This window comes from Salarias fasciatus (assembly GCF_902148845.1).
Source record: "Salarias fasciatus chromosome 23 unlocalized genomic scaffold, fSalaFa1.1 super_scaffold_20, whole genome shotgun sequence".
Lineage (NCBI taxonomy): Eukaryota > Metazoa > Chordata > Actinopteri > Blenniiformes > Blenniidae > Salarias > Salarias fasciatus.
Genome location: NW_021941230.1, coordinates 12,639,907 through 12,663,102, shown reverse-complemented (window position 1 = coordinate 12,663,102; position 23,196 = coordinate 12,639,907). Strand labels below are relative to the sequence as shown.

General features: G+C 41.5%; 1 protein-coding gene across 1 annotated transcript; it reads right to left on the bottom strand.

Annotated features, from left to right (window-relative positions):
• Positions 1 to 9,808: 9,808 nt before the first annotated feature.
• pudp (pseudouridine 5'-phosphatase) lies at positions 9,809 to 21,415 on the bottom strand. The gene is made up of 4 exons (XM_030086560.1): positions 21,315 to 21,415; positions 20,107 to 20,325; positions 19,632 to 19,861; positions 9,809 to 10,397 (listed from the first exon to the last, which is right to left on the bottom strand). The coding sequence occupies exons 1-4, from the start codon at positions 21,382 to 21,384 to the stop codon at positions 10,221 to 10,223; spliced, it is 696 nt and encodes a 231-aa protein (XP_029942420.1). The 5' UTR covers positions 21,385 to 21,415; the 3' UTR covers positions 9,809 to 10,220.
• Positions 21,416 to 23,196: the final 1,781 nt, after the last annotated feature.

Sequence of the window (23,196 nt, the reverse complement as noted above, 5' to 3'; positions counted from 1 at the left end):
TTCTCATTATAGATTTTCCTGCCAGTAGCATTCATGCTACATCCTGTCAGTGTGACTATATAGATGTTTAAAATATGCAGAAATCAAATTTCTTTTGCCCTCGTTAGTTTGAAGGAAAACACAGTGGTGAATTCAGTTACAGAGAACAATGTAAATTCTTAAAAAGTACAGGATGTACAATTTTTATGCTCTAAATTTCAACCTTGAAAATGAAGATAATAGCAAATAAACTTGTACACAATTTTTGAGATATTTACAAAAAAAAAACTGTAGCCTAACCTTTGAATTTTTGGGCCATTTTTTATTGTTTGAAGATGTTTGGTCATTTAGGGTTGTTGGTATTTGTAGCTACACTGTGTGTGAGCAATACTGTCAATATGAGTAAATAATAGGATTGATCTTATTGCTGTACATAAATAAAATTCTTGTTTTCTGTCACAAACTGTATTTTTCATTCATGCCAAATGTCTTGAAAACACGATGACAGATTGTTAATCAAAGCCGGGTTTTTCCACTCCAAGCATCAACAGATCAACAGATTTTCTAAAGGTCACTTCACTCATTACACGGCGTGAACACTGATGAGAACACAAATTCATGCTGAGTCAGTCCGAACAGAAACATCATGTTGTTCCTCCCACTGCTCACATGTAGTCAATCCATCACTGCAGTCGCTCTGAATGGAAATGGACGCACTCCAACCACCAGAGAAGAAGTCGGAGAAAAAAAAGAACCTGATGCCATGAAATGTGTTCAACCTTTAAAATTAAGACAATTCAGCTCATAAAGTTTCAATAGTTTTAATAAACAGTGTGTGTGTGTGTGTGTGTGTGTGTGCAGTAAATCCATTATTCTGAGCTTTTAACTGAATTCAGTAAAGGTCTTAAAGTGACTCAAGATGTACTTTAAATATTTGAGGAGACTCATTGTTAATGGACCTTCTACTGCGGAGAGGCTGAAGGTCTTTTCTCAGGCTGGATTATTAATGGACGTTCATGCTCAGATCAGTTTCAAATCCAACATGTAGGTTTTTAAATGAGGGGTTTCATTCATCGAAGAAAAAAAAAGTTATTTAAACGGAGTAAATCAGACTTGATTTGTGGCAGTCACAGATGGATTAAAGCCTGAAAAATGAGAGCACGGTTTATCAAACCTGCAGTGAAACATGATTTTAACACTAAACCAAGAGAAATCACCTCCTCACACCCAAACTCTGCTATATATCATTTCCTCTTGAAAAGAAACTTTTGCTACCTTGAATTTCTACAACTCTGAGACCAAGATGAAGCTTTGTGGGTTTTGAAAAAGACACCTGGGAGAATTATGTAACACAGGGTGAGATTATCAAGACACAAGGACTTTTTTTTTTTTTTAATACAGTGAAGAACTGTGATAAATCCACACTGAGAGACGACGTGATTATAAAGTCCTGCTCAACTTTCAACAAAATATCACAAATCCAGCTGTTTCGGACTTTCACTCACTTATTTTAATGCATTCAACATAAACCATGACACCATACTGATCCAAATGTAATACTCATATTTGGTGTGTTCTTTTCTTGCTGACACCACATTACATTGAAGCTGCAGCCTCTGACAACATTATTTAGATATCCAGTGCATGAAACTGGTCTCCGTGTGGTTTCAGGACTCAATGCGTTCACTTTAGACCTCAGAGATTCAACCTCTGGAGGTGAGTGAAAGCTTGTTACCGGACCGAAAGGTTTCTGAGGGAAAACCGAAAACCACCGCTTGACTGCACCCTAATGGCCTCCTAAATGTCCCCGAATACCCCCCCGGGGCCCCGTCTCTGCCCCTGTGGCTTTTATGAGGGGTTAAATACTGAGGTGAAACCTGACTGGAACACAGGTACACGGAGTTTCTTCCTTTCTGTGACCGCAGCAGTGCAGAGTATTCAGTTTATCTGCTCTGTTCAGAATTAAACTGCAGCCAAAAACAGCTCATTTAAAGTCAAGACCTGAAACATTTACTACAAGGCAGAGCAGTTCAGCATGAACATGGGCTAATGCTAATAACATGCCCTTTATTTACAAACAAAAAATTAATCATACAGAAAAATTCAAAAAGCAGAAAAACATTTCCACCATGTCTGTTCCGCTGACAGCCCAGTTTTGGTCCCCGAGCCACATCTTTGCCGCCCCTGATGCGCAGTTCACACACATGTAAAGATCCTCCTGCTGCAGCTGATGAGAAAACGTCAAACCTGGAGGAAATCCTTCAACCAAATATCCTGAAAAAGGAGTAATGAAAAGGAAGATTTGCAGCGGAGAGGAGTTCAGGCAGCGGAGGAAAAGAGGACCTGGTGTCAAGTGTAAGTGGTCCAGTTTAGAGCCGGAGCTCCGAGCTGCAGAATTACCTCCGTCATGTCACTCCCAAGGTAACGGGAGGAAAAACGGCCCGGCGATGGAGGGTCGTGACATTCAGCACATGAGAGCTCTTCCACTGGAGTGGAGGACAGATTGAACAGAAGGACTGGTTCTGGAGGAGTCCTGAGAGGGAGAAGATTGTATTGATTTCAGCTCCTCTCCCTCCACAGAGAAACACCGCAGAGTGTCAGGCAGACGTCCTGCTGCTCCGAGGGGGCCTGGAGACCGCTGAAGAGGCAGAAAACCTGCAGTATTCACACACTTTCACTGGACACAGTCCCTCTGCAGCGGCCTCATGAAGGTTTCATCAAACGATGCTTAAATAAATGTTGCTGGCAGATGTTTAATGCTGCTCTGATCTCTTCTCTCATTCTGAGACGATTCAGAATGAACTAGATTGATGTTGTGGGGATAGTTCCTCCTCACTCGTGAAAGTTCCTGAGATGGGTTCCATTCAGGGGTCTGCAACCTGCAAAATTATTATGGTTCATCACTCTTGGTTCAAAAGGGATTCAAAAAAGGTTCAAGTAAAATTAGTAAAAATAGTAAAAACCACAAGAAATGGGGATAAAATGATAGAACAGATAAGAAAACCCTGAAATGTCTATAATTTCTAACACAAGAAAATTAAATATGGCAGGAAAAAAAGCATACAAAAATGTTTAAAATTAAGTAAAATGGCTAAAATAACTAAAATTTCAAAACTCTCAGGAAAAAAAAAAAAGCTTGAAAGGAGGAACAAAACTCTTAAAATCAGGTACAGAAATAAATTAAATGTAATAAAATGTTCACTATTCTGAATTGTAGTTAAAACTGATGAAACTTCATGAGCTGCATTGGCCTCATTTTAATGGTTAAACGTGCTTTAAGGCTCCAGAACAACTTGACTTGGCGGAAAGTCACTAAAATGGCTCTTTTGGTCATAAAGGTTGCAGAACTGGTTCCTGGTACTACAAGGACATTCTGTGGTCTAAGTGCTGCTTAAAATGACTTAAACTGAATATAGAGACAAGGATTTTCAGTGTTCTTGGATTTTCCTGACTTAAACACTGAGATTCATTGAGATTTGAAGTGTTTCAGGCTCCTCCATCAGTGCGTATTTTTGGAGCTGTTTTCCGTTCATGGAAAAGCACCAAACAAACTGAACAAGTGTTTTCACTCTGCAGGAATTGGGGTGGAGGCTTTTTAAAGTGCCGACTGGATTCAGAGGCAGTTTAAATATAGGAGGAGGAATTATCAGGGGGGGCTTCTGCCTCTAATAAAGTTAAAAAAAAAAAAAAAAAGGTAGATGTAAGATATTCAAGAGAAACGGGGAAATCTCCAGGGAGTTAATTTATGGTACCACTGCTGTGAGACTGCTCAGGCTTTGTTCTTTGGAGGAAAGATTTCAGTGGATATGAAACTGGCTGTGTAATAATTCACTAATACTGAACAGTCCTGTCTGTTCAGACCGGACATTTCTGCTAAACACTCACTTTAAAAGTGGAACTGAAGAACCCACGGGAATCTGCTATCCCGAATGTATTTATATTTATTATTATTTATTATACATGATCTATATTCTGATTATGTTGATTACTTATCAGAAAGTTGCTTGCACTGTGCTTTTCTTGTCTCTTTGTGGTTATTTTCTGAGGTTTTTGAGGTTATTTTGTGTCTCCTTTTGATTGCATGTTTGTTTTGTGTCTTTTAGCAATGGCATTATGTGTCTTGGGAAAGTTGTATTTGTCTATATTTTTTATTCATTGTGGGAATATCTGTGTGTCTTTATAGTCATTATTTCTATTTATTGCTGTTTTCTGTTCATCTCTGGGTTCCGGGGTCTTTTTTGTGGTTGTTTGGTGTTGATCTGAAGCTTTGTTCTGTCTCTTGGTGTTTGGTTCTTTCTGTATATCCTACAACTACTTATTCACTCTCCTGAATTTGGGTGTTAAAATAAAAAGATTCCTTTTTATGATGTGACAATTTAGTGCAGCAGCTACGTCCAGTATGTTTTGCCGGTGAGCTCTTCACAGTCTGGAGTGATGGCAAATGAGCATTTCTGTAAATGCAGTGCGGAGATGTGATATTGTGCTGAATTATTCCTGGAGGGAATCACTCGGTAATCACTGTGCTTGTGACTCTTTCTCTGGTGGGGAAACGCTCCGGGCGCTTCATGCATTCCAATTTCTCCACGACGCATTAACGCTGTCCTGCAGCTCTCCGACGGTGACAGGACAAATTATACATTTTCATGAGCAGATCAGAGGAGAAACAGAGCGAGGAACAAGCAGCATTACAGCGCAGTGGGTTTTCACACCGCTCCAGATTAAAAGTTAATGGGTAGAGCTGAAGATGTGACAAGTGCTCCCCACCACACAGGCTACTCGTCAAATCTGTGATTCATAGATGATGACTGCTCCCTCCAGTCCTTCTTTGATCATCCGGCAGCAGACTCAGACCCTGACAGAGCTAATCAGACACGTTTTCACAGGAACAAGCGTCCACATGCACCTCCGATTCAACCTGCTCCACACAACAGCTCTGCACAGCTTTTATTCACTTTTCCACTTAAACACCTTAGAAGCAGTCAAAACTGCTGTTGAAACTGCGGGAGAAGTATTCTTCAGACTACGATCATCACCAGCTACAACATCCACGACTCTGCCAACACGGTTTGAGCTCAGGATTACGACTCTGACTTGGAAAGAAAAGCAAAATTATTATTTTCATAAAGAGCCGCGACAGAGGGGCTGCAGAGGCAGCTGCAGGTTACAGAACCCTGTCCTCTTTCTTTCACTCAGCGATGGGTTGTAAGTGAGCTTAGGTGGTAGACAGTGTCAGACAGCATGAAGAGATGGAGGAATGAAAACTCTCCAAAGGCTAATAGCACACAGTGGTAACAATCAGCGGCCCGCCCAGAGCCTGCAGGTACTTTATCTCCACCACAGCTGGAACACGGCTCATCAGCATGACGCCCGAGGAGCCGCTTCACAACAGCAGCGGACTTCAAAGCCAGCTGCCTCACAAAGAAGCTAAAGTGAGGATGGATGTTTCTGTAAGATCACTTTCTGTTTCACACAGAGGGATTTCCACAAAAAGTCAAAGGCTGAGCTATTCTCAGGACTTCGGCATCTCACTTCGTCTCTAACAACACATGGGGTTGTCAAGTGACAAATTCTCCACCCAAATTATTTTAAAAGGCTTTTAAAAGGTGCAACTGGCTGAAACGGCTTGAAATGACAGGAATGACTAAAATATCCGAAAGAGCTAAATCAATCAAATTGGCTGAAATGGTAAAACAGTGTTGGTGAAGCTGCTTGAAATCACTCAAAATGTCAAAACAAGATTAAAAGGTAAAAATATCTAAAACTTGTCTTTGCTAAAATGATTTAGAAAAAAAAGTCAACAAACATGACAAGATAATGTTAAAATTACCCCCCCCCCACCCCCCCGATAAAATAGCAACAAATAAAATGGCTAAAAACATCCAAAAATTATAAAACTCCTCCCTACAAAAAAGAGCTAAAAATGTCATTAAAACACATCTATTGAACTGAAAACATCCCATTTCCACGATGATGGGACTCCTAATGCTCGCCAAGCTTGGAATTTTTCTTATTCCGACTGTATTTGGGAAATAACTCGTTAGCCTGTTAGCTTCCCTGGGCTCCGCAGAGATTTTCATCATTCTGGAAACACACCGTTCACTCTGACACACTCAAACACACTCTGACACACAGCCAGCGATTTCACGCCGCCGGGACAAGCCGGCAGAAACCCGACATGAGTGAGAAAAATGATGTTTTGGACTGAAACCTGCACAAAGAAGGCGTGAATATGTTATGAGACCAGACAAAAGGTCCAGAAACTCCCTGAAGACATTTGCTTTGCTATTTTTTTTTTTTTGAGCCCCTTTCAATATCTAAATTTATGTTTGATTTGAAATGCACCACACTGGAAAGTTAACACACACCTGAGAAACAGAAGCAATTATGGAAAAGACTTTTTTGGGGTTTAGGTTTATTCTTGCAGTCAGTAATCTTCAGGATCCAGAGGAAACGTCTCAGAGTCTCATGACAGATTGCAGTGGGTGAGCTTTATTTTCAAAGACTCAAATAGTGTAATTTAATTCCCTTTTTCTGCCTCTTTTATTTGCCTTCTGCACTCAGCCGATAGAATTATCCTCCTGTGACGAGACGATTAATGTGACTGATGAAAGATGCAGCGAGCCTGTAATTTCTAATTACTGAAGTGTAAATATGAGAAGTATTGTTACAAGACTGATCTGTTTCTCAGTGGGAGCGTAATGAGGCCGATGTACATCAAGATGAAACAGTGAGCCGAGCCTCACATCCACAGATGTGAATACTGTGATTACACTCCTGTTGCGGGAGAACGCGGCTCAGTCTGAGTTTGGGATTAAGGATACTCCAGGTTTCTTTCTTCTGCTTCAGTTTGGACTCTGAGGTTTCCGACCGTGTTCCCTGTGATGTGCTGCACTGGTAAACACCAAGTCCACCCATCTTTAATCTGCTCTCAGGGGCCACTGCACGCCAGTGTGACGGAAACATAAATCACCCGGACGACGTTCCCGCTGCAGACTGTTAATGTGCCGAACACACTGCAGCACAGCGGGAGAGCCAATAGTCTCACTTCATTCACTCTTCAGGTGTGCATGTCCGTCCAGTATTTCATATTTACAATCACCAAGACTTCAAAAAGTTGTCTGAATTTCACAAAATCTATCAAATTCTCACGCAGAAAAATAAAGTCAGCTGATTGTAAACAATCAGTAACAACAGTGTAAAACTATTAAACCAACTAAAAATGCTCTCGACTTCCATTCAAACCAATATTTATGTGGATGAGTGGGAAGAGTGGCTCATCGATCAGATCAGAGGCTCCAGTAGAGGAAGTCACTCAAAAGTAAAGGTAACGAGTGCCACAAAGTAAACACATCTCTGACAAGAGGTCAGGCTTTAAAGCAAAAGAGAGGAATACTGGTTGAATGCAAAACCAAGGTGCAGCATCAAAAACCCACAAAAAGGCTGAATGCACCAGAATCGGACCATTTCATGAACGCTCGATAGAACTGAAAGCCACCGAAACTGTTTGATAACAGAGGTGCCAGAATGATGGCCAGCCTCTGATAAGATAATCCTCCATTCTCACCCCTGTCTCTATATGAGCCGCTTCATTTTCATGTGGGGTTAAAATCCCAAGAAAACTAACAAATTACAGTTGACTGTATGACAAACTCCTGGAATCACTTCCAGCCAGAAGTGGAGTGAATCTGCAGAAAGAGAGACCTCCGCTATCTTCATCTCCATAAAATCCCTTTTGGTTGGAGTCGAGGTCGCTCGCTCTGGCAGCCCAATAAACCCGTTGTTCGGCTCCTTCCACGGGATGCTGGCGTTCCCCTTTCCTCTCCCTCTTTTGGCAGTTGAACCCTCGCCTGTGCTTTGGAGATATGCAGACTTGAGATATGGTGTCAGGAATAGAGAAATCTATCTTAAGTCGTGCCACCTTGCACATCATAGACTTATTTGTTTCGGCCAAAGCTTTGAGAGAAAAGGAGGATTTGCTTAAGACTACTGGGACAAAGAAGTTGGCACTTTACAGGAAGAAACTTTTCTGGTCTGTGACCATTTTTCTTCTACAAATCAATTAAAAGTCACTTCTGTCTGTTTCCAAAAAGAGGAGGTCCAGTTTCTTCAGGTGACATGAAAACCACTTTCTCTCTTCACATAGAAAGAGTAAATGTAAATCCTCACTGGATTATCGGAGCCTCCGAAAACAAGGTTTACCATTTAAAATCAGGCCGTCCGCGCACTACGCCCAGTGTTTCGGCTGATAAAGAGGAATCTGTCCCGCAGACACTTTGGACTATCAGTGCCGAGCACAGAGGAGGAAACGCGTGGAGGAGATATCTCTGCTGCCTCTCAGCTCCAGACTCAAGTGGAAAAGCTTCAGAGTGACGACACAACAGAATGGTGATGGGCAAAGATGGAAAATAGGGTTCAGTTTCCATTACTGACGTGCTGTGCAGTCAACTACTGCTGCCTACAGCCTGCAAGTTTGAAAGAGGTTGAAAGAAGATATAAAGCGAAAATCATAGAGACCTCAGCCTTCAAATATCCTGTAGAAAGAAGAACTTTATTAATCCTTGTAACTTAAATGTTTAAAAGTTTTTATTTCATGACTTCCCTTTGCAGAGCAATATAAAACAGTCCAAACTGTGTCTACAGTTTTAGACGTCGCTGATAATCTGATGTGTGGAAAAGATGAAGAGTACGTATTTTTGTAACGATGCTCCACTGTAACTGCTGCTCAACTTCCAGCACATAACCGATACTCATCTGATTACCCTGGCGGCGGATTCCACGTGACAGGTTGACTGCAGCCATATGACTCACATTAAATGCTTAAATAAATAAAAAATGAGCCTGCCGCACATGCACGGGTTACATTCTCCGAGCTTTAGAAAGGTCTTGAAGAAACTATGCATGAAGCCTGAAAATAACCCATGGCCTAATTAAATCTCAAATCAAAGCCGAGAAGAAAATGAATTAAAAATGAATGGAAATGGTGTAATGTAACGCTGGAGGGGTGTTTGTGGTGAAATGTAACACGTGCACAGAAGAGTGGATGGGATCAGTCTGCTGTGTGGTGAGGGAGGAAGCAACATGGAAAACTGCAGAGGAGATTATGACCCCCTCACCCTGGATTAAAGGGCAGAAAGGCACAGAGGGAAAATCCTGTTTGAGGAGCCGGAGAGAGGCGTGACGCCCGGTTTCTGAGGCCCTCTCCCCACTCCCAGAGCCTCGCCGCTGGATTACAGCCAGCAGAGCAGGACCGCTTTCCTGTAAGACAGCTTTAACTCGGTGTAGGACCACGATGACAAGCTTGTCCTGTTCAGATTAAAAATCTGGGTTATAAATTAACCCCAAGTTGTGTTCAGAAACTGGTCCAAACACTTGGCATTTAGTCCCACTTGAAGGACGCCATGGCGGTTTATATTTTGGTTCCCTTTTGTTGCAGTAAGGCTGCAGGCTGGGGTGTCTGCGTTACGCAGATGACGACGACTTTTCTGCATCAAATCAAACTTCAGATCAGAACCTGGAAATTTGCGTCCAAGGTTGAGGTGAAGAACTTCTAAAGGACTTTCTGAACAACTGCTTATTAAATGTTTTACAGAACAATAAATACAAGGATTGTGATTAATTGTTGTGTATTATTCAAAACTGGGATCACTTTAATCCGTAGATTATTGGATGAGTTATTTGTACCCAAGATCATTTCTGACTGGAGAGAAATGGTTTGAAATCAAGAACAGAAATCTCATTTGGTTAAGACGAGTGTTTGCTATATTTCTCCAAAATACTGTAATTAAAGTCTCTGGTAAAGTCTCTAATAACTTTAGCTTTATAGGACTTACTTTCTTCGTTACAATAAACACTGGATTCAGCGTCTCACAGGATTTGGGAAATGAACCATCAGCTGAAATGAGGTGTAATACCACTAAAGACATGATTTTTGTTTTTTATAATCATTTAATAAACAAACAGGCGATTCTCCCATTGACTGTTTATAAAGATGGACAAAACTTACATGACGTCACCCATAGCGGTCTGAAATCGTACAAAACGTTCAGCATGATCTGTGAATAAGTTAAAATTTAAAGTGTTTGAAGCTCCGTCTCTTCCCACAAACTCTGAATCTCAGAGGACACGACTTGTGTTCACTGATTTTGTGGAACCTGAATTCTTGGACGGAGGTTCAGCTTTGTAAGGCGTGAGTGATTTCTCCGTGCAGACGGAACGGGTGGGCAGTGGGACGCAGGGCGGAGTCAGTCGTACGCCGGCAGGCCGAACGCCTGCGGCTGGAAGTCCTCCATACTCCGTAGCCGCAGCGTGGCCTCCCGGGTCAGGTCGGGGTCCAGGTTGTCGTCGGGGATCATCACCACCTGCATCCCGGCGGCCAGCGCCGCCTTCACGCCGTTCGGAGCATCTTCGAACACCAGACACTGAGGAAGGACACAGAAACATCTGACTTTGAGTCCAGGAAACAAAGCGGGAGGAACAGGAAACAGGAGCGGCGTTTCCTCCTCTTTGATCCATTTCTGATGTTTTTAAATCCCAGTTAACCAGACGACAGACAAACAGAATACATACAAGGCAAAAATGTTTATTTCCACATGTTTGAGTGAAAGCTGTGAGAGAAAACAACTCTGTGGATGAAATATTCTATTAAACATGCATTTGTGCGAGAGGTGTCCATTGTTTCCTGGGTATTACCAGCAGAGGATTCATTAGTGGGTTTAAACTCTTGACAGTGAGTAAAGAAAGCAGCCGAAGATTTCCGGACCTTTGTCCGTGTCGCTGGGACTCTCAGGTGAACAAAAGCGACTCCCTCTCGTTCTTTGACCGGCTGTTTGATGTCGCTAAGCCTCAGACTGCGGCTCGGAGACAATGAGGGCGGAAACACTGAGCGCGCCGCTAATTCCCCGACTGGAAGCAATTAAAAGTGGTAATTACCAGATGAGCTGGTGAGACGACCTTTTAATCCGGGGAAACGGATGAAAACAGGCGCAGAGCGGCTGAAGAGGCCGAGAACGTGAAGACGAACACGCAGCGAGGCCCTGATACTCAGGAAAACACAGCCGTCCCTCCATCCATACGACACCGACACCACACACACACCATCAAGACAACAGCTTCACACTGACATGATGTTTAACACGATGCTGACCTCATACCAACAAGATATCCGCACGATACGGCCATTTTTACACTTTTTGATATTCTGATTATATGGCTAGAAATGTACTGATTCTATCAGCTTCAGCTATTCTGATTCTTTTAGATTATTTTTTTTAATTTTCTTTTTACCATTTGTAAAAAATGTGGCTATTGTAGTTATAACTGTTGCAGTCTTATTTTATCCATTCTAGCCAGTTTAAGTATTTCGTTTTTTTTTGGTTTAAAGCCAGAATGTTTATTTTTCTTCTTCAATTATATCATTCAATTGTATTAACTCATGAGTAGAATTTAAAATGTTAGTCATTACATTTTCACCTTTTTGGCTTTTGTAGCTATTTTCACTTTTATCCATTTCAGCTGTTGTATGTTTTGAATTAATTTTTGCTGTCTTGTTCTTTAGGTTTCACAGTTTCAGTCATTTTTATCTTTTCCAGATGTTTTGTTGTTTTTTAAATCCTTACTTTAATAATCATGGAGGACACAACTCAGAACATCAGCCACTGACACGGCGCTTTGATTTCCTGCAGTCAGAGATCAGCGGGGGGGGAGCCAGATCAGTCCCAAACACATCAGAAATTCAGATTTGTTCTCGACAGATGACGACTTTCCTCAAAGGAAAAAAACATGACAGGCGATTGCAGAGTTTGGTGAGAAAAACAAGACATGCGCTAAAAATGTACACAGGACCGAACAGTTTAATTTAGAGTGAAAAATGAGGACATTTTTAAAGGTATGAAGACTTCTGGTGGTGCAGCGCATCGTTTTTCTCCTTTAATAAATGTTACACCTGAAATCCTGAAAACACTGCAGTTTGCTTGCAAACACCTGCATGCACCAAATCTGATTCATCAGCAGCCACAAAACATGTTTAACCTTTAGAACGGAGAGAACAGCTCATAGAGTTTAATTATCTGCACAAAAAACAGTTTTAACCCGATTAGCTGTCTCTAAACATTTACACTGCATGTAGCTATTTAGCTTCCTTTTAAAAAAAACTTGAATCTATCTGGCCATGTTAGCAGTTTTTCCAGTCTTTAATTAGTTTACGGGATATTACCTGTTATCACTGCTGCTGCTGAATCATGTTAGAATTTACAGCTGCTGTTCTTCAAAAGATTCAATACATATAACTGACGTTTTAGCATTTTCAAGCTTTTACCTTGAATTTTAGAGGTTGGAATTTCAAGTGTAGAATTTTGGATACCCTAAGATGTTTTAGCCTGTATTTTTTTTTTCTTTTTTAAGCCACTTTGACGTTGTCCATGTCCCAAGTAGTAAATGTTTAACTTTGCTTTAAAAGCTGTTAGACTCAGTGTTGAATGCTCCTTGAATCCTGTGCTGGTGTCAATAATGAAAAACAAAGTTTCTGGTTTTGCCACGATGGACGGGATGTGGTGGGATTTTCGCACACACTCGGTCCTGAACCCGGCTGATTATTTCGCCCCGAGAGGATTCCTCAGCGAGGGAACATCTGACGTGGATAATCAAAGCCCACCATCGCAGCTTTGTGGATGGAGCACAGCTTTGTTCGCAGCCCCAGAGACGTCTGATATTGGCTCGTTGATTCTGTGTGAGATCAACAGTGGTCTCCCTGCTGACCGGGCCGGATTTACTTCAGTTAGAGAACTCGCGTCACAGTGGACACGGCGTTCTGCTAACAGTGGCGTGGCGTGGCGTGGCGTGGCGTGGCGTGGCTATGAACTGACAGAACTACAAGCTTACTACACCCTGCAAAATACACCCGATGCATCGTTACCAGGAACTCAACATCAGCAGTATTCATCCTGCAAAGGACTGACTGAGCTGTTTCCACACTCCGACCAATCAGATGGAGTCCTGCTGCACCGAGTCCTGCCCGAGAGGTGGATGCCAGTGTTTGAAGAACCAATCTCCAAAGACAGAGAGATCAACATCATCCGCATACGTGTGTTCAGCTGACATGGAGCGGCTCCACTTAAAGCTCAGGATCTTTGTACTGAAGCATTTCATGTTTTTCAATCTTAAAGCTCGTGTCCGGAGTTTCCGTTCGTTTCCAACGTATGTATCATTTTTCAACAGAGCTTCAATGTGTCAGTCTGGTTCGATACTACAATATAATATTAGCATAAAGCAATATAAAAATGTATTTATGAGCCCCGCCTTCGTCTCATAGACCCCCATGTTATCCGAAAAAGCGCCGGTCAGCTTCAGCCAATAGACTTCGAGCTTCTGCATTCTCGTGTTGTCAATCAAAGTGTGGAGCAGCCAGAGAGCACGGCCGCTCGCCCAGCAGAGGAGAGTTAGCTCTGCAGCAGCCGCCGCGCTTACCTCGGATATATCCACTGTCTGCTGAACATCCACCGTAAACGGCTAAACATAGAGGATGCTGTAGGACTCAGAGGCTCTCATTTTCACACCACAGATAATAGCGTGCACAATTAAAGGGGCGTGGCTTGGTTGCTAATGAAAGCAGAGGGAGGGCGGAACCTGAGATGTTGGATTAAAAAAACCCTCTCTCTTTCAAAACTCCGGACACGAGCTTTAAGTGTGAGAAGAAAACAAACAAAAATTGTTCGCGCTTTAAAAGTGGTCCAAAATGAAAACTATTACAAGTGGCAAAACAGGAAAAAAAACAGCAAACATTTCTGAACCTAAACTAATATCAAATGTAGTAAAACTGCCAGGTAGAATTTGTGGAATACGCAACATTTTATTCAGTTTATTTCTGTTTTTCTGTTTGCCTTCACAATCTCAGGCCTGGTTTGATGAGGTTTCGGCGGTTTGTACAAACATCAGGAAGACTTCCAGCTCTTCGTTTCCAGGAGATCAAACATAAGTCAGCTATATTGAGTTGTGTGGCCCTGAAGGACGAGGTTATTGTCCAATGAACTGTTTTTGGCTGCTGAAGAGCCGAGAAACAACCGAAACACTGAGTTTCTACACGATGACCAACTTGAACGTCTGCGATAATCTGTTCACACAGGAGATGATTATTTAATTATTGTTAATATGTGCAAAGCTTTACAACTCATCCTAACAAGCTGCATCTCCTTTTAATCGTTCAGAAATATAGTGGAAGAAAATCGACTATTTCAACACCAGAACTTCAGGTTTGATGGCATCAGATATGTTCAAATGACTTTAATTCCACAAAATATCTTGTGAGGACGAAATTTAAATTCAAAAATCGCAGCAGAGATGACTTCCGGTATTTTCTTTATATTTAAAGGGGCTCTTCAGACAAAGTGACAGAAAATCTGTGCTGTGAAATGAAACAGGTCAGTGTGAATCAGTAGCATGGCTGCGCATTTTCATGTAGAAGTTATGCCGTGTGTCATGCTAGCTATCAGTGCGGCATTAACGTGATAAGAGCTCTGGGGGGATTTCATAACATTCCTACTTTAACATATATTTGACCTCCTTCCTCTTGTTGACTTGGACAGTCATTAGAGGTTAGCCTGAGGCGAAACGCGAATCAAACTGACCATGTGGGCCCTGAGTGTGACCTTCAAGCTCCGATCCAAACTGCTGCCGTGAGGCCCCGCCCATCAGCGCTCAGCTTCATTCCTGCTCCGTCTATCAAAACTCAGCTTCATTCCTGCTCCTCGTCACAGAAATCATGAAGTTTTACACGTCCGTCACCGGTGCTGCCACGAGCTGCTCCATCATTTCAAACATACGACGGACAATCTGTCACTTTCGCTTATTCAGTGGCAGCTGCACGCCAACACGCGGCCTCCATGTCTCTGCACTATGTTCAGCCAGACGTTTCTACTACACCAACCTCCACAGACTGAACCGACGAGAATTCTGTCATTCTGTCGATCCGCCGTGGGGCTGCGGAGCCACGTGGAGCCACAGCAGAGGATCTGAAATGAGGACTGTGTGGGATCGTGTGTGGGGCCTTCACAGCCGCGCTGCATCGTGACGGCACCGTTTCAGGGGGCCGATCAGAGCAGGGGGGTGGGGTGGGGGGTGGAGGGCTCGGTGGAGGTTGCCGCGCTGTTGCAGCATCATTATCTGCACATCCAAAGCTCGGGTGGTCAGGAGGGAATGCACGGACTCATCAGGCTGTGAGAAGCAGCTCATCCTCGCTTTCATTTCTCTGTACAAACTCTCCTCAAATTCACCCCGACAGCCCGACTCCCCCTGCTCCACTCAGACCCCAAAACATGCACATGAGCAGTTTATTATGTCTTCATCACTTTTACAAAGAAAGAACTGCAGTGCATATTTTATTATTGTGATTGGGTAAAGCTCTTTTTTCCAATCAATTTTAGTTCTTTTAAAACATTTCAGGATTTTAAGACATTTTCGTTGGCTGACCCATTTTTTTTTTTATATTTCAATGAGCTGTTTGAGCCTTTATTGCAATGAGACTCTTTTAGCCAATTATTTAAGTTGCTCCATTGATAAATAATGATAAATTTCCATTTTAATCTGATAAAAACAAAAGTCATCATAGCTACATTAGTCTTTTGCGACATGGATTTTTCATGAATTGACATGGCAATAAGGAGCTGCGATACTTTGTGACCACATGACAAACCTCCATGAGAGCGCTGTGGTTTCCGTGTTTTCTCTGGAAGGTTCTGTGGAGGAACGTTTCCAGCTGGAAGTCCCATTAGAAATCGATGTTGGGGGTGTAAAGGTTGACGACTGGAGTCGTAATGGGCCAATTTGAAGCCGGTGTGGAAAAGTTCACGTCTTAATTGCAGCTGATTTGAATACGAGGACTGCAGAGGATCCCCGGTGTGTAACGTCCTGTATGATTAATGGTGGTGATAAAGTCTCGGGCCGGCTGCCTCCATCAGCGCGAGCATGAACTCGCTCTCGTTCATGTTTCATTAATCTTATTCAGGCTGCCGAGCACACCTTTGGTGAGATCTCCTGTCTCATCTGGACTGTGGTGAAGAACGTGAGCCGGGAGAGGCGAGCGGCGCTTTTTCTTCGCCGCTGGTTGTCGCAGACAGCGGCAGCGACACCGCATTACTCACATCACTCCTCTCAACAGCACACGCTCAGAAAATCCTTTGGTTTTTCCATCTACCATCCCTCATGATGTTCATTCTTCCTTTGATCGCTCGGAGCTTAAACATTGGCGAAAAAAATGAACATTTTTTTCCAACCTGATTTGAACTCTAAACAGTCACCAACATTTGGACTTTCTCAACAGAAACCAATGTTTTTGTGTCAGTTTTCACTCAGAGTTCAAGCTTTGTTGTTTGCTCACGGAGAGTGGAGTTACATCTGAATATATCCACGAAACTAATGCAAATGGCTAAAATAGAGTTGCAAAAACACTGCAAAAGGATCAAAAAGGTGAACTGAAAAAATATAAATCTACAATGTTTATGAGAATCCAAATGAAAAAAATATCTTAAAAAAGACAATAAACAGCTTATATCAATTTGGAGACAGTGACTGAAAAGGTTTAAACTGCTACAAATGGAAAAGAGAATCAATCAAAACAGGAAACATTGATAAAACTTTTAACAAAGCTGAAACTAGTCAAATAGCTTAATGAGCTCAAACTGCAAAAAAAAGAGAGCAAAGCTGCTAAACTTTCTAAAAGTCAAACTACCAAAACAATTAAACACCTTGAAATTGTTATTTAAACTACATAAAAGAGCTCATGCATCTCAAACAAGAATGAAAAACTGTGAGAAATGACGAAACAGAGTGAAAATAAATGAAGAGTCAAAACTAAGGAATAAATCAAAAATTATTATTATTATTCTACATAACTGTAGTTTATGTACAATATTTATTATTTAAAAAAGAACTCTAATGCGGATAGTGTTAAAATCTTGTGCTCTGAAATTCAATTTTAGAAATAATAAAATGTATATTTTATCAAGTGTAATGAACCCTTCGACAATAAGAAATCTCTTTTCAATTTGTAATTTCAATATGATAAAATGTGATATAACGTATCATATGACGCTATGTAATACAATACATTCCCGATTCCTATCTTTTTAATAAATTGTGATCAATGTAGGCGCCGCTCTGACGTTAACAGAGTTTAGCGAGCGTGCGTGCGGTCGCCATTCGCGCCTCCATCTTGTTACTGCTAACCGCTGTTGGCGTGCGCACGTCTCTGAAGTAATCCAATAAGTGCTTTTAGTCCGGGAAGGTGGGGATGAAGAAATTCACCATCAGCCACAAATGGAAACAGGTTTCTCTTGGAAATCATATTACTGCGTGAATACTGCAGAGCAGCGCCAGAGAACAACAAAAATGGAAAAAATAAACCTTCAGTCTGCAGCCAGAGAGGCAGATGGTGCAGCTTTTATTTCACCGACAAACGAGCTAAACAATAAAGGAAGATTTAATGGAAGCATTTGCTTTTGATCAGAACAGGAGAGACTGTGTGCTTCTGCTGGACTCCGCTCAGCTTTTTAATCTGCTGGATTACGCCTGCGTGACACACGGTTCAATACAGTATCGAGATAACGCTGACGTTAATGTGCTTTGTCCTCACACTCACGTTCCACAAAAATCTGTTCAATATTTACACATTTATAATTAACTGACGTATGAAAATGGACCAAGTAGAGAAGGAACCTCAACAAATCAACCAACATGTTTAAAGTGAATCATATCATTCTCACACGTTCATCTGACATCATCATTTCTGACGGTTCAATGCATCACTATGAATTGACAATATACGGTGCAGCCCTACTAAGCAAATATACATGAAATGGATTACACAGTGAAGTAGACTTGAGTGTGTGTGTTTTTGCGTGTGCTTCATTTGCTCCTGTTGGCAGCAGACTGATGTGATGCAGTGATTTTTATTCACTGTGCAGGACCACAACACCATCGACTGCTTTTGCATGTGAATGAAGCTCCACCTGCACGCTGCATCACAAACAACAAGACCCCCGCATGTGGTGGGCTTCAAGGTCAGGCTGGCGCCACACACAGGTTCGGGAGTCGGGGGTGTGGGTGTGTGTGTGTGTGTGGGGGGGGGCTGCCGTCGCCACTGCTTTGGTTTTTGGGCTCAAGAATTTTCCTCTGGGATTAATAAAGTGTTTCAATCTTATTCTATTCTTTGGAACCATGACTGACGTCAGTGTTAATGAAATACCAGCTCAGTCCTCGCAACATTTTAATTCACCTCCATTGTCAAATTGATCTGTTTTAGGAAGCTATTTTAAACCATGAAGCATTTTTTCACTTGTTTTAACTGTGATTGCCCTGTCTCTACCCATTTTAGCCTGATGTGTTTTTTTCTATTTTACTCACACGTTTCTTTTTTTTTTTTTTTTGACAAGCAAAGTGATTTTGTCCCTCCTGATGTTTCTAGACAATTCACCTGTTGTTCCTTTTTGAAGATGATGTTGGCAGTTTTTCCTTCATGGCTGTATTGAGCTGTTTCACTTCATTCTTCCCTCCTCACTTTCTGTAACTGAATAAACTTTTTTTTTTTGGCTTACCCACTTTAGCTATTTAAATTGGAGTGTCTTCCAGCTATTTCTACTTATTCAACCATTTTGACTTTATAAGCAGTTTTATAATTTTTATTAATTTTTTCCAACCCAACCTGACTACTTTTGCTTTTTTTTTTTTTTTTTAAGTTTTCTGTCATGTTGCGCTGCTATTTCGCCGTTTATGATATTTTTAGTGACATTAGAACCACTTAAACGTCTTCAGCTGATGCAAGCATGTTTTGTCGATTCAGCCTATTTTTCTTTTTTGAGGTAGTCTCAAGCATTTTTAGCCACTGTGTGATGAGTTCAGCAACTGTTGCTACTGCTATTATTGTTTTTATGATCATAGTCAACAAGCATTGTGATTATAAGATTCAGTTGTAAAACTATATGTTTTTTAACAGATTACCTCTGCATGTGTTCAGTTTTACGCTGTTTCCCTTTCTAAGTCAAAGGCTCCCCTGACCCCCCTGTGACCCCCCCCCCTCCCCCCGTGACCCCCCCCTCTGGAGCTCTGCAGCACTTTGAAACTACTGCTGGATGTGAGGAAAAGTGTTTTAAATCTCTCATAGTCTTACAGATTCACAAGAAACACCCAGGTGAAACAGATGCTGAGCCCTGTGAGTGAGTGTGTGTGTGTGTGTGTGTGTGTGTGTGTGTGAGCCAGTGAGTTTTTGAAGAGTCCATCACAGTGAGTGGTACTACAGAGCTGATTTAGTGTGGGCGTCCTTACAACGTCCTCCACATGCTCTTTATTTGTTTCACTGTAGAGAAAATGTTTGAGGACTCGTTGAAAATGAGTTCAGCTCATTAATCCTCCAAAATGCCTCAATGTCAAAACTCTGCAGCTGCAAACATCTTTAACCCTCCACATTCTCAGAAAGTTCACACAGTTTAGTTTGGATGCTGTTGTGACTTACATTTTTGTTGAGGACCTTTAATAAGACATTTTTTTTCCAAAAGTTTCTGTCATTTATTTGTTAATTATATGTTGTCTTCTTTTTCCTTTTGGTGGTGCTGTTTTTTTTTTTTTTTTTAATAGAAATGTCTACAAAAGACCTGTAAGGAACTACACACCTGCTGTGGGTCCGCAGGAGGCTGGAATCTTCCGGCACAAACCAGGAAGGAGTCCGGTTCGGGTTTGCCCTTCTTCACGTCCGGGTCGTCTCCCAGAACCACGTGATCGAACAGTTTGAAGAACTCCCCATGCTGACTTGTCTTCAGTCGGAACGTGGCACCGGCCGAGCTGGTCGCCACGGCGACAGGAACATTGTGCTTGCGCAGATGACGGACCAGCTTCTCCACACCTGATGGGAAAGCCAGGAAGAAGTAATTGTTGTATTGTACTGTTTGGCCTTGCGATAGGTCATTTTCACAGATTTCAGCCTGTTCAGCTGCTTGATGGACGTTTTTTTTGGTAAAATCCAGAAATCAGTGAATGAATGTGACAATACTTCTCATCAATGACTCATTACGTAACTCCTGCAACGGAGTGGATGAGAAGCACTGCATCAGTGAAGTTTAGACATGCCACAGGACAAATCAAACGTACCCGGCATGAGCTGGGCGGACGGGAAGATCCTCTCCTGGATTTGCCGGCTCTCAGCCAGGAGCTCCTCGGCAGTCATGGGAAGTCCCAGAGAATCCCGGATGATCTGCGCAGCGTCCAGAGCTTTCTTACCCATTACCAACGACTTCACGTCCCACGTGTAGCGCTTCCCGAAGCGATCGCAGATCTCCTGGAAGGACACGGTGTAAAGTCGCTCTGTGTCTGTGAAAGAGGACAAACTACTCAATCAAAGCTATATTTAAAATAATGTTACACATCTGCAAAAGCTTTACAAAATAAAAACAGCAGCACTAAGACTGATAGTTTTCATCTTGCTGTGACGGATGTTAAGTTCTGATAAACTTACATCTGCTGGACTCTCCGGTAAACTGGCTTTGGCCCACAGGTCTCGTGAATACAGAATAAACTGAATACAATACATTGCCTTAAATTGATTTCTTATCTCAGATATCAGATATGTACATGTGCGATCATCAAGGAAAACAGAAATCTGTTATTTCAATTTAAAAATCAATATAAGCATTCACTTTGAAAGGTCAACATGGCACCTGCAATAGAACTCTTGGTGGGCTAGATTTGGACCACACACCACATGTGGAAAAACCCTGTTAAAATACAAGTAATTGTAACTTACTTTAATCCATAAATAACGTTCCTGACTAAATAACTACTGACTAATAAATAATAAATAACATTACCCCAACCAAACTCAAGCTAAATTTCATCTCATTTTTGGATGAGAGCTTTGGGGAAAACCTGCAAATATTTACTTTAATATCAGTTGTTACAAACATGGTTATTTCAAACTAATGATTCATTCGGCTCATGTCTAAACAGAAATGAAATTCAAACTCTATCTGAAATCACATCTCTTTATCGGGGCTCAGGTTGCAGAAGAGCGCTGATTTCCACACATGAAGAAAAACTTAGGTTGTTTTTTACAGTTTGTATAGCGGATCAATTTTCCAAAACCATGCCGAATGCAGATGCACATTATATTGCATGCAAAAAGTTTAAAAGAAAGTTTATCCGAATAAGGAGGTCTTAGAAATATGCACACACGTTAAAATTATCTTCCTTGTCTCAGGAGTTCAGCGTGGTGTCGAACACAAGGAGAGACTATTTTTAGCGAAGCTTCGAGTCCGTGCAGTAAAACTAGAAGAGGTGAGGCCAAAAGCAGGTTTCAGTACCTAACAACAATCCGTCCATGTCAAAGATGACATGTTTAACAGGCTTGAAGCTGCTCTCTGACATTTTCATTCAGGTACTGACTTCCGTGTTGATGTTACGGTGGCCGGGAAGAGACCAAAAAAGTACGCTGCCTATCAAACTGAAAAAAAGAAGAAAAAATAAAGCTGTTGAACTTTTATGATGTGGTAGCAAGTGTTATGACATTATTTGAGTTAAATTGATTAAATGAAACAGATTTCACGGGAATTTCTTTGCAGACAGATGAGCGCAAGGGATGCTGGGAAATGAAGTCCAAGCTGACCCGCAGTCGTTTCCACTCAATTACAAGGAGATGGATATTTTTTTAATCCTTATTATAATTCATTTGCACGTCACACTCAGCTGAGAAATGTTGAGTTTGTAAAGTCTCCTTCTTTGTCAAATTAAATCAAAATAAAAAAAGTATCAGAGAAAAATGAAATAATAGAATAATAAAATAATGAGTTTCATTCATTTGTTTTGACTGAAAAGCTGTTACTTTACCTGGATCTTTGAGATGAGCCCACATACTTCTGGAGAGTTATGATGAAGATCTAAAACAGATTAAATAACTAGAAACATAAAAATGTAAAAATGATTAACAGCTGAACCTGTAATAACCAAGCAAAGCTTTAAAGGATTGGACAGTCAAATAGCTAAAAGCCTCAAAACGACAAAAATAGTCAGAATAGCTAAACCATGTAGAAAACCTCAAATGAATGGCAGAAATGGAAAAAGGAGAAAGTGTTGTAGATCAATAGCATCGATTAATGTGACATTTCACCTGAAATCAATACACAATTTTTTGTTTTTCTACTTGAAGTGAGAAAGAAAAAGAGCGATGTATCAACGAGCTTCATTCACACCACAGAAAAGGTAACTTCTTCTAAAACCTGCTATGAAGGCTTACAGGTCAATCAGTTTTCATGTCTTTGTGTCTTGAATGAATGTAAAACTGAAGTCTGAAACCACCTTGGAGCAGAGAACCAGCTCTGTGACTGAACTCAGCTGGTTAAATATGAAGGATTTTTCTTCTTCTTTTTGCTGAATTGAATCAGCAGTTTGAAATTCTTGTGACTGAAAGAGTTGTTTGACCACAAAATAAAATTCAAGCTTTGCATGATCACTGGGAGTAAGTTGATGTGCAGTTTCTTACCTGAGGACACATTATTAATGTAACCACCCAGCCTGGGGTTGTAAGGCTATACAGTGAGGGAAGATTCACAGTCGTTGCATTGACTCAGTTGTGTTTTATTTAATCTTTCTGTCATTTAGAGACTCCTGAAAACCCTTATTTCTCCTCCCAGAGACGTCTGTGTTCACTCAACACCATAATTTAAAATCAATCAAGGTTCATTCCAGTGAATATCTCCGATATAGTGTCAGGACGTGTCAGAATAACCAATGTTTTCATTGAGGCCGGGTTCATTCGTACCTGCGTTCTCCACCGTGTGTCACAAAGAGTTGAGCAAATTGCCCAGAAAAAGCTGCATTGTTAGCTGCGCTGTGATGTCTTCCTCAATAATTGGAGGCTCCACGTTAACAGAGTTTGTCTTGTTAGTGTGAAAGAGACGTCAGGGTGCTGAGAGAACTCTGGAACCGGGACCATGTAATGAGCCTATGGATTTCAGCTCTAATTGAGAGAGAAATGAAGACTTCTCGTCCTGTTGAGCGTACTTCGTGTTCAGTTTGCACTGACCAACACCGGGCAGCAGCAGGAACTCTGAGGCTTTCCACAGGCAAAGAGCAATTTACTCATGTAGGAGTTGTTTTCTGTTACAACCTGGAAAACTTGTCTGTTTGTGTCTATTTTTTCCCAGCTGGATCGAGCGCGGAAGAAACGATGCTGGGAAAGAGGATAAG

Bases quoted from the DNA above. Each gene is read 5' to 3' on its own strand.
- pudp (XM_030086560.1), bottom strand. From the start codon at position 21,384: ATGAAAATGTCAGAGAGCAGCTTCAAGCCTGTTAAACATGTCATCTTT. The intron at 20,326-21,314 runs GTACTGAAACCT...CCTCTTTCACAG, and splicing joins CATGGACGGATTGTTGTTAG to ACACAGAGCGACTTTACACC. The intron at 10,398-19,631 runs GTGTGTAGTTCC...GTCCTTCCTCAG, and splicing joins CTCCTGCGGACCCACAGCAG to TGTCTGGTGTTCGAAGATGC.